This window comes from Tupaia chinensis, unplaced genomic scaffold (assembly GCF_000334495.1).
Source record: "Tupaia chinensis unplaced genomic scaffold, TupChi_1.0 Scaffold000007_1, whole genome shotgun sequence".
In the NCBI taxonomy this organism is placed as follows: Eukaryota; Metazoa; Chordata; class Mammalia; order Scandentia; family Tupaiidae; genus Tupaia; species Tupaia belangeri.
The window spans coordinates 50,883-62,907 of NW_006159436.1; the positions used below are offsets into that span (position 1 = coordinate 50,883).

General features: G+C 45.7%; 1 protein-coding gene across 5 annotated transcripts in view; it reads right to left on the reverse strand.

The window, feature by feature from the left end:
* SLC35D2 (solute carrier family 35 member D2) overlaps window positions 1–12,025 on the reverse strand; it is a 78,784-nt gene that overhangs the window by 13,349 nt on the left and 53,410 nt on the right. For 3 of the 5 annotated variants that reach the window (XM_014591906.2, XM_006139831.3, XM_027775707.1), the window contains exons 9-10: window positions 4,531–4,598; window positions 4,254–4,421 (exon numbers count right to left, since the gene is read on the reverse strand). In XM_014591906.2, coding sequence (XP_014447392.1) covers window positions 4,254–4,421; window positions 4,531–4,598 — 236 coding nt within the window. The remainder of the gene's footprint in view (window positions 1–4,253; window positions 4,422–4,530; window positions 4,599–12,025) is intronic. The other 2 variants (XM_006139832.3, XM_014591947.2) reach the window with 1 other exon arrangement.

Consider the following 12,025-nt stretch of genomic DNA (forward strand, 5'->3'; position numbering starts at 1 on the left):
CCCAGCGTCAGTGTCCCTGGGACCCGAGGGTGTGGCGGGAACTTACTAGAGATGCAGAAATAGAAGCTGCGAGAAAATGGTACCCTGACAACGCGCCATGCCCAAACTGAAGCTTCCTTCCAGAGCAGTGTCAGGATGAAAATTTGGCCACCGAGTGTAAAATGAATATAATAGAAGTCGGAGCCATGTCTGCACCCAAGGCTGTCTGGTGTGAAAAGGGGAGAGCGAAACTAGACAAGCTGACCTCCTGAAACAGAGATATTAACCATGAGGCCAGGGCATGGTGCAGCAGAAACGCAACTGGACCCACAGGGTGAAGGCCCTGCTTCATGTCCCCAGATGTCCCTCAGGATGCCAGGTGTGTGAGCATGTGCCCATGAGCCAATGCTGCCTGAGACCCGGGGCAGCTTGTGGTGTGAGGATACTTGTGAGGGTGGCTGGCTCTCTCTCTCTCTCAGGAAGATTAACTTTTTGAAAAGTTTGTTCTGGGACTAGCAGTTAGCATAATGACTATGTTGCTGGACTCCCATGTAGTTGACCACGGTTTGAGTCCCAGACCCAGTGGCTTAAACTCACGCTGGGCGCGTGTGTGTGCAGGCCCAAGATGCCAGAGGAGAATGGAAGAGAAAGGATAGCGGTGTGGCCATCCCCGGGGGGAGGAGTGATTTCTCACTTTCCCTCTCAATGTCTCTGCCTCTCTCTCCGGCGAACGCACACACCCAAAGGCAAAAACCTCAAAAACAAAGTTTATTTTAAAAATGTAAAAGAAACATTAACAACAATATTAGCACTTCTTATTGAGAATTTTCTTTATGTTTGGCCCTGTAATAAGTCCTCTTTATTACTAACTCACTCAATCCACACAGTCTTACCCTATCAATCAGGTGCTTCACTTCATTGTTCCCATTTTATTTTTTTACTTTTTGTTGAAGGATGATTTATTTAATTTTATTTATTCATTCTTTTTCTTTTTAATTTGACCAGAGAGCAAGACAGAGAGAGGAAGCAAGAAAGCAAGCCACCAGGTCCAAGATTCAAACCATGGTCAGTCACATGAGAGTGTCCAGTGCCTTAATCACCATGCCATCTGCTGGTCTTCCTCATTGTTCCATTTAAACATAAGGAAATTAAGGGTCAGAGAGGTTCAGTAACTTGTCCAAACATCCAGAGCTAATAAAGAAAGGTAACATTCCAACCCAGGCCGTCCGATTCCAGAATTCATGCGTTTAGCTGTCAGAATGACGCCTTTCTTTGAGGGTCCTCGAAACACCCACTTAAGGTCGGCCATGGGAGCAACTGGATCCCGAGAGGAGAATGGAGAAGGGATTGCAGCCGGGCCATAGAAGTAAAGACACATCCCAAAATGCCAGACCCACAATGGAAGGTCTCAGGTTCACATCCCAAGGCTTCTCTGGGCATGGCAGGCCGTGAAAGCGCCTGAGATCTGGCTGAGGCCAGGAGTGGATCATGGCATGCAGACCTGTTGGGAGTGCCTCCCTCTCTCACATAAGAAATAAATATACTTTTTAAAGAAAAGTAAAAACAAAACAAAACGATATCTAATCAAATACAATGGAATGAGAAGACTTTGAAACTTTGGTCTACTGTCCATAAGGGGGTCTTCAAAACATTCACGGAAAATGCATATAATGAAAAAACGACGTGTGGATTTTTTTTCTTTTTTTTGCACCAAAATTAACTCATGGGCTGGCCCCATGGCCTGATGGTTGAGTATGTCAGATGGCACATGCTAACTACAGTTTGAATCCTACCCTGGTGGCTTGAAAAACACACCAAATGCGTGTGCATGTGTGCTCTGAATCCAAACAGGATGGAGAAGCGGAGGACAGGGATGTGAGGTGACCACACCTCCCAAAGGGGGTGTGTGCTCACTCTCGCTCTCTCTCCCCTCTCTCTAGATGGTGCATGCACATACCCTCTGGCTACACAGTCCAATAAACTCATTCTTTCATTCCATTTTCCATGAACTGTTTGGATTTCTCTGTTATGGGCGTACCCAAAGAGAGGTGCTACTCTGGGTTTGTGTAGTAAGGGTAGATTTTTTCTTTTATAGTCAGCAAGAAAAATAAAAACTGGTTTTGTGGAAGGCCACATATTAGACGTTGCACATGAACAACTGTTCGTCCATTTTGTTCCCTTACCCTAACAGGGCTGTCTGCTTCTGTAAACCTGCTTGCTCTGCCATGAGGAAACAGCTCATGCTAGCCGTACAGAAAACTGCATCCGGGACAAGATCCTGGACCTGCTAACTAGCCCGAAACCCTTTTGCTTAGCAATGTAACTGCTTGCATGGAAACCCCACTCCCCTCAGAAATAATTAACCTGCTTGATTCAGCTTCTGGGACTGCTTACATAGAAACCCCTGGTAACTGACCCCCGATAAAAAGACTACTCCACCTTCAGGCGGGGCTACAGTTCTGACTCTCCGCCCCGAGCCTCAGCTGGCCAGCTAATAAAGACTCCCTTTAAACTTAATCTGGCTTTGGTGGCCATTCATTTGGTGGCACTTTACAACAGCTTGACAAAGGGTGACTCACAAACACAGCTTGGTTGATTTTTTTTAGATGAAATGTTTTCCATCAATAATGGGAAAAATACAGGTATTTTATGAAGCCTACGCTTCCAGCAATGTCAAAGTACTCTCTCTACTCCTGCTGTAGAGCTGGCAGTGCATGAGGCGGCGCTCTTGCAAAAGCCCCTCCTTGAAAATGGGGGGCTGGCCAGAGTGATAAGGATTCAGGGCCAAGAGAGTCGGCCCAGCAGGGGGAGGGGATACAAGGAGACAGCACTGCCTAGAAAGTGGGCACTGAGCCAAATTCCTGCCGAGGGAACACTGAGTCTGGACCTTCCGAAGGGCTGAAGTCAGGTCAGCAGGTGGCGTGGAAGTCAAGGTGCTGGGTCCCACATGTCCATTCGAGTCCCAGACCCAGTGGCTTGGAAATCTCACTGACATCTGTGTATGCGTGTCCAAGACTCAGAGAAGAGAATGGAGAAGGATTGCGGTGTGGCCATCCCCCAGGAAATTATTTCTCTCTCTCTTTCTCTCTCTCTCTCTCTCTCTCTCTTTCTGGTGAGTGCACATGCCCTATAGCAAACAAATGCATAAATAAATAAAAAATAGAAAGGGCCCACGTCCACGTCTGAGGCAACCCCTAGCTACTGGCAGAAGCAAAAGCAATTTGCCCCATAGGCAAGTCCATCCAATTCCCAATTGCAACCCCGGGACTAAGAGTCAACCGTATGCTCACAGTCAGAGTTCACAAACACCGGAAGTAAGTCACAGCGGTCACCAGAAACAGCACACTACGCGGACCCTGCAGAATCGCAGACACTGGACTTGGCAGCTACAGAACACAGGACAGCTACCTCCGCGGAACTTAGGGAAATACAGGGTGCAGGGCAAGGTCACCAGGAGAGGGAGTTAGGAATACACAGGTAACTCTGAGGGTCAGACGGTGGCAAAGCAGTGACATGAACGACCCAGGCTGAGCAGTGCAGGAAGTCCCAGGTGTCCCCTCAAGACCCTCCCGGGGTACTGGGCAGGCACATGCCCATGACCCAGCTGGCTGCCACTGGGGATGGAGCGTGGTGTCGAGACCCCATTGGGGGGGCTGTCTCTCTGCCTTTCGTGTTCACTGAATTAAAAAAAAAAAAAAAAGAAAAGAAAAAACAGGATTTGGAAGAAAAACTGTGAATCCTTTATAAATAACATACAGGGACCAGTAGATGGCATAGTGATTATGTCTCTGGACTCCTACATGGCTGATCGCAGTTCGAGTCCCAGACCCGGTGGCTTGAAATTCATGCCAGGCTGACCGCAGTTCGAGTCCGAGACCCGGTGGCTTAAAATTCATGCTAGGCACGTGTGCGTGCGTGCCCAAGATACCGGGAGGAGAATGGAGGAGAAGGGATCGAGACGTGGCCATTCCCCCAGGGTGAGGGGTGATTTCTCACCTTCTCTCTCACCGTCTCTGTTGCTCTGTCTAGTGAGTGTATGTACACTATGGCGAAAACCTTTAAATAAAAATAAATAAATAAAAAAAAATAAAAAAAACACAAAAGCCTAATGGTTGGGCAATACAGCAGCTTGGACATCTTGCCTCAGAAATGTTCCTGAACGCAGCGGTCACAGGAGCAGGCTGTCACTGCCACGTACTTATGTGAGAAGGGGATCTTGGGGAACTAGGAACATGGGGACAAGATGAAAATAGTACACTGCGCTTGATGCTCACTTCAGTCCAGGTGAACTCTTGGCAATCAACAAGCCACATCCGAGTCTGGAGTCAAGTCTGGCGTCAGCACGGCTTTCCAAAGCAAAACAGAGTTTGAGCCGGCTCCTGGTCTTTCGGCTGGGCTCCTGGATACCCCGGGTCCCAGGCAACCCCTCTGCTGCAGGAGAACTTTCCAGGGGAAGTTGGAAAACACAGACAAAGGGATTCTGATGGTACATCAGGGAAAAGGTGTATTTTGATTTGACTTTGACACTTCTACAAATCTATAGTTTCTTACCCCAAAAAACAGGAAAGAAGAAACTGAATGATAAACAGAACATTCTTCCATTGGTTGAATTCAGTAGCCTATTATTAGAAAGAAGAAGAAGAAAACAATGATTAGGTCAATGCTATTGCAGTTTAAATGTAAGGGTTTTAGCAAACTGTGCACTGTGGTATAGGAACCACGCCCCCACGTGGAAAATACAGTGTTGGAATTTGAAATATCCTAAGTAACAGTTGTGTGACGTTGGGCAAATTACTTCTCCTCCCAGGTTCACTTTACAAAATGGGAATTTTAAATAACACACACACACACACACACACACCTTTCATAACAGGATGATGTGAGATTCTTTTTTTTTTTTTTTTTTTGGAGAGATTTTCGCTATAGGGCGCATGCGCTCGCCAGACAGACAGAGAGAGACAGAGAGACAGAAAGCAAGAAATCACCCCCCAGAGGGGATGGTCACGCCACAATCCCTTCTCCTCCATTCTCCTCTCAGGATCTTGGGCACGCACGCACGCACATGTGCCCGGCGTGAGTTTTAAGCCACCAGGTCTGGGACGCGAACCGCAGTCGACTATGAGGGAGTCCAGTGACATAGCCATTACGCTAACTGCTGTTCCCAGGTGGATGTGAGATTTAATAAAGTTGTTTAGAACTCTCTGTCACAAGTACAACATGAAAGCTGTTACTGTTTTGGTTTACTAATCAGAACTCCGAAAATCAAGGTTAGGTTTACTTTTCATTTAAAACTCTTAGGAGAAAATGTATCGCCAAATTAATAACGTTGGCAACAAAAGTTTACCTTCATAAATGGTTTGAAGAACTTGCACAGAGGGCGGGTGGTAAGACAGAAGCAAAATGCAGCACTCGGCAAGCCGGACCCGCACGGGCAGGCTCCAGGTGTGCTCCCAGAGATGCAAGTGCCCGTGACCCTGGGCTGGCCGAGGAGGGCGGCGATCACAGTGTCAAAGACCCTGTCAGAGACGCTGTCTCTGTTTCTCTATCTCCCTTTGTCTCTCCCTCTAACTCATGACATAAATAAACTTAAAAGCAAAAGGACTGGTACATGCTTAGGAAGTATCGTAAACAAACTATTGCTACTTACAACGCAGTCAGGTAATTGGGGTGGAAGAGGTGGTAGACAGAGAAGTTTAAGATTCAGTTTCTGCTCTTCAGGAGCTTAATGCCTAGCTGAGGAAATAAAATTAACCCTCCTGAAGTGACAGGTAAGAATAAAAAGATGTATTTTATTCACGATTTGTCCTTAGCCTGCAACCAAAAGTGATTTTAAGGTCACTCAAGGCTGTACATTAGTGTGTGCTCAATGTGATAATTAAATATAAATTCTACTCACTCTCCATGAAGCAATACTTTGTTAGCCAAGTTTTAGTAACTCTCTGTATTTGAAAGTATTTCATTTTTAAATTATAATTCAAATTTTTAAACCATTAAAACAGAATTCCCTTCCCCACTCACCTCACTGTATTGTTCATAACTGCATCATCGGTGATACTTTGGCCACTTCTCTTTTACAAAAAAATACACACTAGGGGCCAGCAGGTGATATAGAGGTTAAGATGCTGGATCCACATGGCTGGCTGTGAGGTTCGAGTCCTGGACCCAGCCACTTGAAAATCACACCGGGTACATGTGCGTGCATGCTCAAAATCCCAAGAAGGTATTGGAGGAGAAGGGACTGTGGCGTGGACGATCGGAAAGGTGACTTCTTACTTTCTCTCACTCTCTCTCTTCTGTCTCTCTCTGGCATGTGCACCTGCCCTGTAGCAAACAAAGCAAAGCAATGGGACAGCCAGGGCATGGTAATCAAGGCTGGTTAAGGGAACTGGATGCTACCTGGCCAACCCCAGTTTGAATCCCAGTGCTCACAGCTTGAAAATCACGTGTCATACATGTGGGTTCATGCCCCAAACCTGGACAGGATGGAGAAAAGGAGGAGTTGAGACGTCACTATACCCCACTGGGAAGTGCTTTCTCTCTCACACACTTTCTCTCTCTCTCTCTCTCTCTCTGGAGAGCATACATGACCCTGGCAATTAAAAAAATTTTTTTAAATACTTATTTGTGGGAGCCAGTGGGTGGTGTAGTACTTGAGACACTGGACTCCCACATGGCCGACCATGGTTTGAGTCCCGGAACTGGCAGCTTGAAACTCATGTCAGGCGCATGTGCCTGCATGTCCAAAATCCCAGGAGGAGAATAGAGGAGAAGAGATTGCAGTGTGGCCATCCCCCATGAGGGGTGACTTCTCGCTTTCTCTCTCACCATCTCTCTCTGTCTCTCTAGCAAGTGCAGGTGCTCTATAGCAAAAAAATCTCTTAATAAAATAAAATTTTAAAAAAGATACTGACTTGCAAAGAAAAACATAATAAATACAAGGAGTCTTCAACAGCATGTGGAAAATATGTATTATGAAACACTAGGCATGGATTTCAAAATTTTTCACACTGAAATGAACTCATACTTTAATTCCATTTTTCCGCCAACTTTTTGAAGTCCCCTTGGATAAATCTACCTCCCTGCCAAGCTCAAAGCCAATCGAGGGAGCAGAGAACATCCAAGAGAATTAAAACCAGTAAGTTTATGCTAAGACAGTCCAAGACCAAAACAAAATAAATGATAAAAATTACAGAAAAAAACCTCAATGTCTGAAATTGAAATAAAATCAGGAATAAGTAAGAAAAAACCTAAAATTTCAAACCAAGGGCAGAAAATTATTCATTTACTCAAAGAGCTAACACTGTTTATGCAAAAAGTAAATTCAAAACTGTATTCTCCTGATACCACTGAAACCATTAAAGTCCACTTAGTCATTTTTATAAAAATAGTTTGATTCCTGGCCCAGTTATCATGGCCCACAGGTAGTGGAAGCCATGTGGGAGGCACAGGTCCTGTTCCCCAGCCAGCCCGAACACACTAGGGTGTCTGTAATCCCAGCCAACTGGGAGTCTGGGGCGGGAGGAGCGCAGCAAGGTGAGTCGCTGCCAGGGTTCCAAGCTTGGCTTCTCTCGCTTTCTCTCACTCTCCCCTCCTCTCTTTCTCTCCTTCTCCTTTAAATAAAAAAGAAGGGGGCCAGCAGGTGACATGGTGATGGGAGTGCTGGATCCCACATGGCCAACAGCATGTGTCTCAGACAGAGCAGCTTAAAAAACACACTGAGCGTGTGTACAGACATGCCCACAATCTCAAGAGGAGAATAAAGAAAGGACTGCAAAATGGCCAACCCCCTGGGGGACGGCTTCTCACATTCCCCCTCTTTCTGTCTCTGTCTCCCTCTGAAGCACACATGTGCCCTATGGCAAAAAAGAAAGAAAGAAAGAAAGAAAGAAAGAAAGAAAGAAAGAAAGAAAGAAAGAAAGAAAGAAAGAAAGAAAGAAAGAAAGAAAGAGGAAGGAAGGAAGGAAGGAAGGAAGGAAGGAAGGAAGGAAGGAAGAGAGAAGAGAGAAAAAAGAGAGAGAGAGAGAGAGAGAGAGAGAGAGAGAAAGAAAGAAAGAAAGAAAGAAAGAAAGAGGGTTAGATTCGTCACCAATTTAAATTATTATAGATTTTAGTTTTATTTCATTTTTTTAATAATGATGAAGCTATACTAATGGTATTTTTAAAAAACAATGTAAGTGTAACATTTTTTAAAAACAGGAAAAAACTGAGACCAGCCAGTGGTGTGGTGGTTAAGGCAGCTGGATCCCACATGGCTGACTTCACGGCTCAAGTAGTGGACCCAGAAGCTTGAAAAACATACTGGCATGTGTGTATTTGTGCCCACAATCCCAAAAGAAGGGAGAGATGGAAGAGGAGGGATTATGGCATGGCCATCCCTCCTGAGGGGTGACTTCTCATTTTCCCTCTCTGACTATCCAGCAAATGCACATACCGTGTAGCAAACTAAAACAAAGGAGGAAATAATGAAAGATAAAATAATAATTAAGTATTCTTTCTGGTAGACTAATTTATTAAAGTATGTCAGAGTATCAATGTCTTTTTGTTTTGCACTTTGAGTTGCTTTTGTTTTGTTTTGTTTTGAGAGGTTTTCGCTATAGGGCACGTGCGCTCACCAGACAGACAGAGACATAGAGACAGAAAGTGAGAAATCACCCCCCAGAGGGGATGGCCACATTGCAATCCCTTCTCCTCCATTCTCCTCTCGGGATCTTGGGCACGCACGCACACGTGCCTGGTGTGAGTTTTAAGCCACCGGGTCCAGGACGCGAATCACGGTCGACTACGTGGGAGTCCAGCGACATAGCCATTACACTAACTGCTGGTTCCCTTGTTTTGTTTTGTTTTTTTAAAGAGAGAATTCTTGCTATAGGGTGCGTGCACTCACCAGAGAGACAGAAAGCGAGAAATCGCCCCCCAAGGGGGATGGCCACACCACAATCCTCTCCTCCATTCTCCTCTCGGGATTTTGGGTACACACGCTCATGTGCCCAGCATGAGTTTTAAGCCACCGGGTCCAGGACTCAAACTATGATCAGCTACACGGGAGCCCAGTGACATAACCATTATGCAATCTGCTGGCCACTGCGCTTTGGGTTTTCAATCAGAAAAGCCCTATTCATCAACCGCAATACACCAGATGTACTTTGAACGTATTGGATTTTAATGACTACAAAGATCCACCCACTGCATATTTCCTAAGGACCTACTTTGTTCAGAAGAAGAGCTGTCATCTCTGACTCTGTTAATCAAACAGAAAACTAAGGTACTGATAGCAGACCTATGGACTGTGTGGGTCTGGTTCAGGGCTGAATTCCCAGGGCAGTGAGTCACACGCAAACTCTACCACACTCTGACTCAACAGATCCCTGCTGCCATTAGGAGAGGAGTTAATGTTTCACTCTAATTCATCCATCAGCTCTGGGTGCTGTCCATCCACACTTGGCAATAAAATGCAACTTCTTTTTTTACTTTTTTTTTTTTTTGCAGAGTTTTTTGCTAGAGGGTGCATGTGCTCACCAGAAAGACAGAGAGAGACAGAGGGACAGAAAGCAAGAAATCGCCCCCCACGGGGGATGGTCACGCCGCAATTCCTTCTCCTCCATTTTCCTTCGGGATGTTGGGCACGCACGCACCCGGCGTGAATTTAAGCCACTGGGTCTGGAACTCGAACCATGGACAACTACATGGGAGTCCAGCAACATAGCCATTATGCCAACTGCTGGTCCCAAAATGCAACTTTTTATGATGGGCAAACACATCTAATTACATAACCTCATTTCACTAATGTGTTTGGTTTGTCATCTAAAGTAGATTCAGCCCTGGCCAAAAGTGACCAAGGAGAAGTCCATCCTGATTAAGGAACACAGGACAAGGCTGGTCGTGACAATCTCGCCATTTCTTATAGAGGGTTTTTTTTTTTCTCTTTCTTACTTACTACAGTGAGTATCCCATATCTTCTGGCAATCTCTCATCATATAATACTTTCAAGTTCAAATATAATCAAATTTTTCATAATATGACTTCTGTATTTTGTGGGGTTTTTTCCCTAATTGCCCGAGGGTATATGTGCTCACCAGAGACAGACGAAGAGAAAGAGAAAGGGAGAGGGAGAAAGCACCCCTTGGGGCATGGTTACTCTGTGACCCTTCTCCTCGGTTTTCCCATCCTGTTGGGATTTGGGATATACACACACACACAAACCCAGAGTGTTTTTCAAGCCACCCGGGCCAGCATTCAATCTGGGATCCAACGTGGAATCCTGCTCCCTTATCCACTAGCCTATGGACAGGAATTATTTGTTATTTTTAAGAATTACTTAGTATTATTTTAATTTGCGATTAGGTACATGTGCTCACCAGAGAGAGAGAGTCAGAGAGAGAGGAAAAGTGAGGAAGCAATTCGCCAGGTCCAGGACTCAAACCATGGTCAGCCATGTGGGAGTCTGGCACTTTAACCACCATGCCACCTGCTGGCTCCCCTGTTTTTTGTTTGTAAGGTAAGATCGCTCATGGCCACGCTCCTCCTGCCTTGGGCTCCTCAGGTGCGAGGACAGCAGGTGCACACTACCAGGTCCGGCCGCTAGGTTGGACCAGAATTGAACCTAGGTCTCCCACGCGGTACCAGTCTGCAGAGCACAAAGTCCTAGCAGCACATGCCGCTGTGGCTGAGCCTGGATTCTGTCATTTTATAAAAGGTCTCCTCTTACAGGAATAAATACTATCTTTTTCTAATTATAATTTTTCTTACGGTTCTTATTTTGTTTTTGTTTAGTTTTCACTGTAGGGCGAGTGCGCTTGCCAGAGACAGAAACAAAGAGAAGAAAAGAGAGAAATCATCCCCCAGGAAGAAGGCCATGCCAAGGTCCAGTCTCCTCCATGCTCCTCTCGAGATTTGGGGCACACACGCACGTGCACCTAGCATGATTTTTCAAGTCACCGGGTCTGGGACTCAAACCATGCAATCAGCCATGTGGGATCCAGCACTCTAACCTCCACGCCACCTGCTAGCCTCTCTGATGGTCTTTTTAAAAACGAAATCTATATATTTAGCTCTTTGGCCCGCCTGGAATTTCAGTGAATAGAGCCTACTCTGGAGCTCCAAGTACTTACAACAATTTCTGTTTGAGATGCTCAGCATCCTGTCTGGTGCAGAGACTAGAAGAGTAAACATCAGCTGCTCCTGCACCACAGGTCGGACCAGGAGGACGACACTCTCCTAGAACATCAGGACTCAATACACTGATGTCCATGCTAGTAGGCCTTTGTGCTTTCGTTATGGTTCTTCACATGGAAGAAAAGGGACATACTTTTCACACACAAATAAAAGAACTGAGATTACAGCAGAGGATGTTGTTCCAGCCAGGCTGCCGGTACCTACCACGGCTGTCCTGGGGAAGTTGTTTAAATACCATGCCTCGGGCCAGCGGATGGCATGGTGGTTGACATTGGACTCCCACATGGCTGTCCATGGTTCAAGTCCCAGACCTAGTGGCTTGCTTTCTCACGTTCCCTTTCTTTCTCTCTGTCTCTCTGTCTCTGTCTCTGTCTCTCTCTCTCTCTCGTAAAAATTGAAAAAAGAATAAGAATAAATCAAATTGAATCAAATAATTCTTTAAAATAAATACATAAATAAATGCTGTGCCCTCGGTCCCTTGCCTATGAAGTGGGAATTATCACATGACCTTCTTTCCTGAGGACCGTTGTAGGAAAACGCTGAGAGAGTTCACGAGCACGGCTTCAGAAACATGTCTCATATAATAAGGCCGGATAAAGATTTGCTGTTACTGGACCAGCCCCGTGACCTTTTAGTTAAGGGAGCCAGATCCCTACAGAGCCAAGTGCAAAGTTCAAACCCTTGCTCTGAGATTTGGCAAATACTCTGGCTGCATGCCTGTGCCCAAAGTCCCAACGGGCTGGAGAAGGAGAGCAAAAGGGATTACAGCATGACCACGTCCCACTGGAGAACGCTTTCTCACGCTCTCCTTCTCTCTCTGGTGAGCGCACATGCCCTCTGGCAAATTATACATATATATATATATATATATATA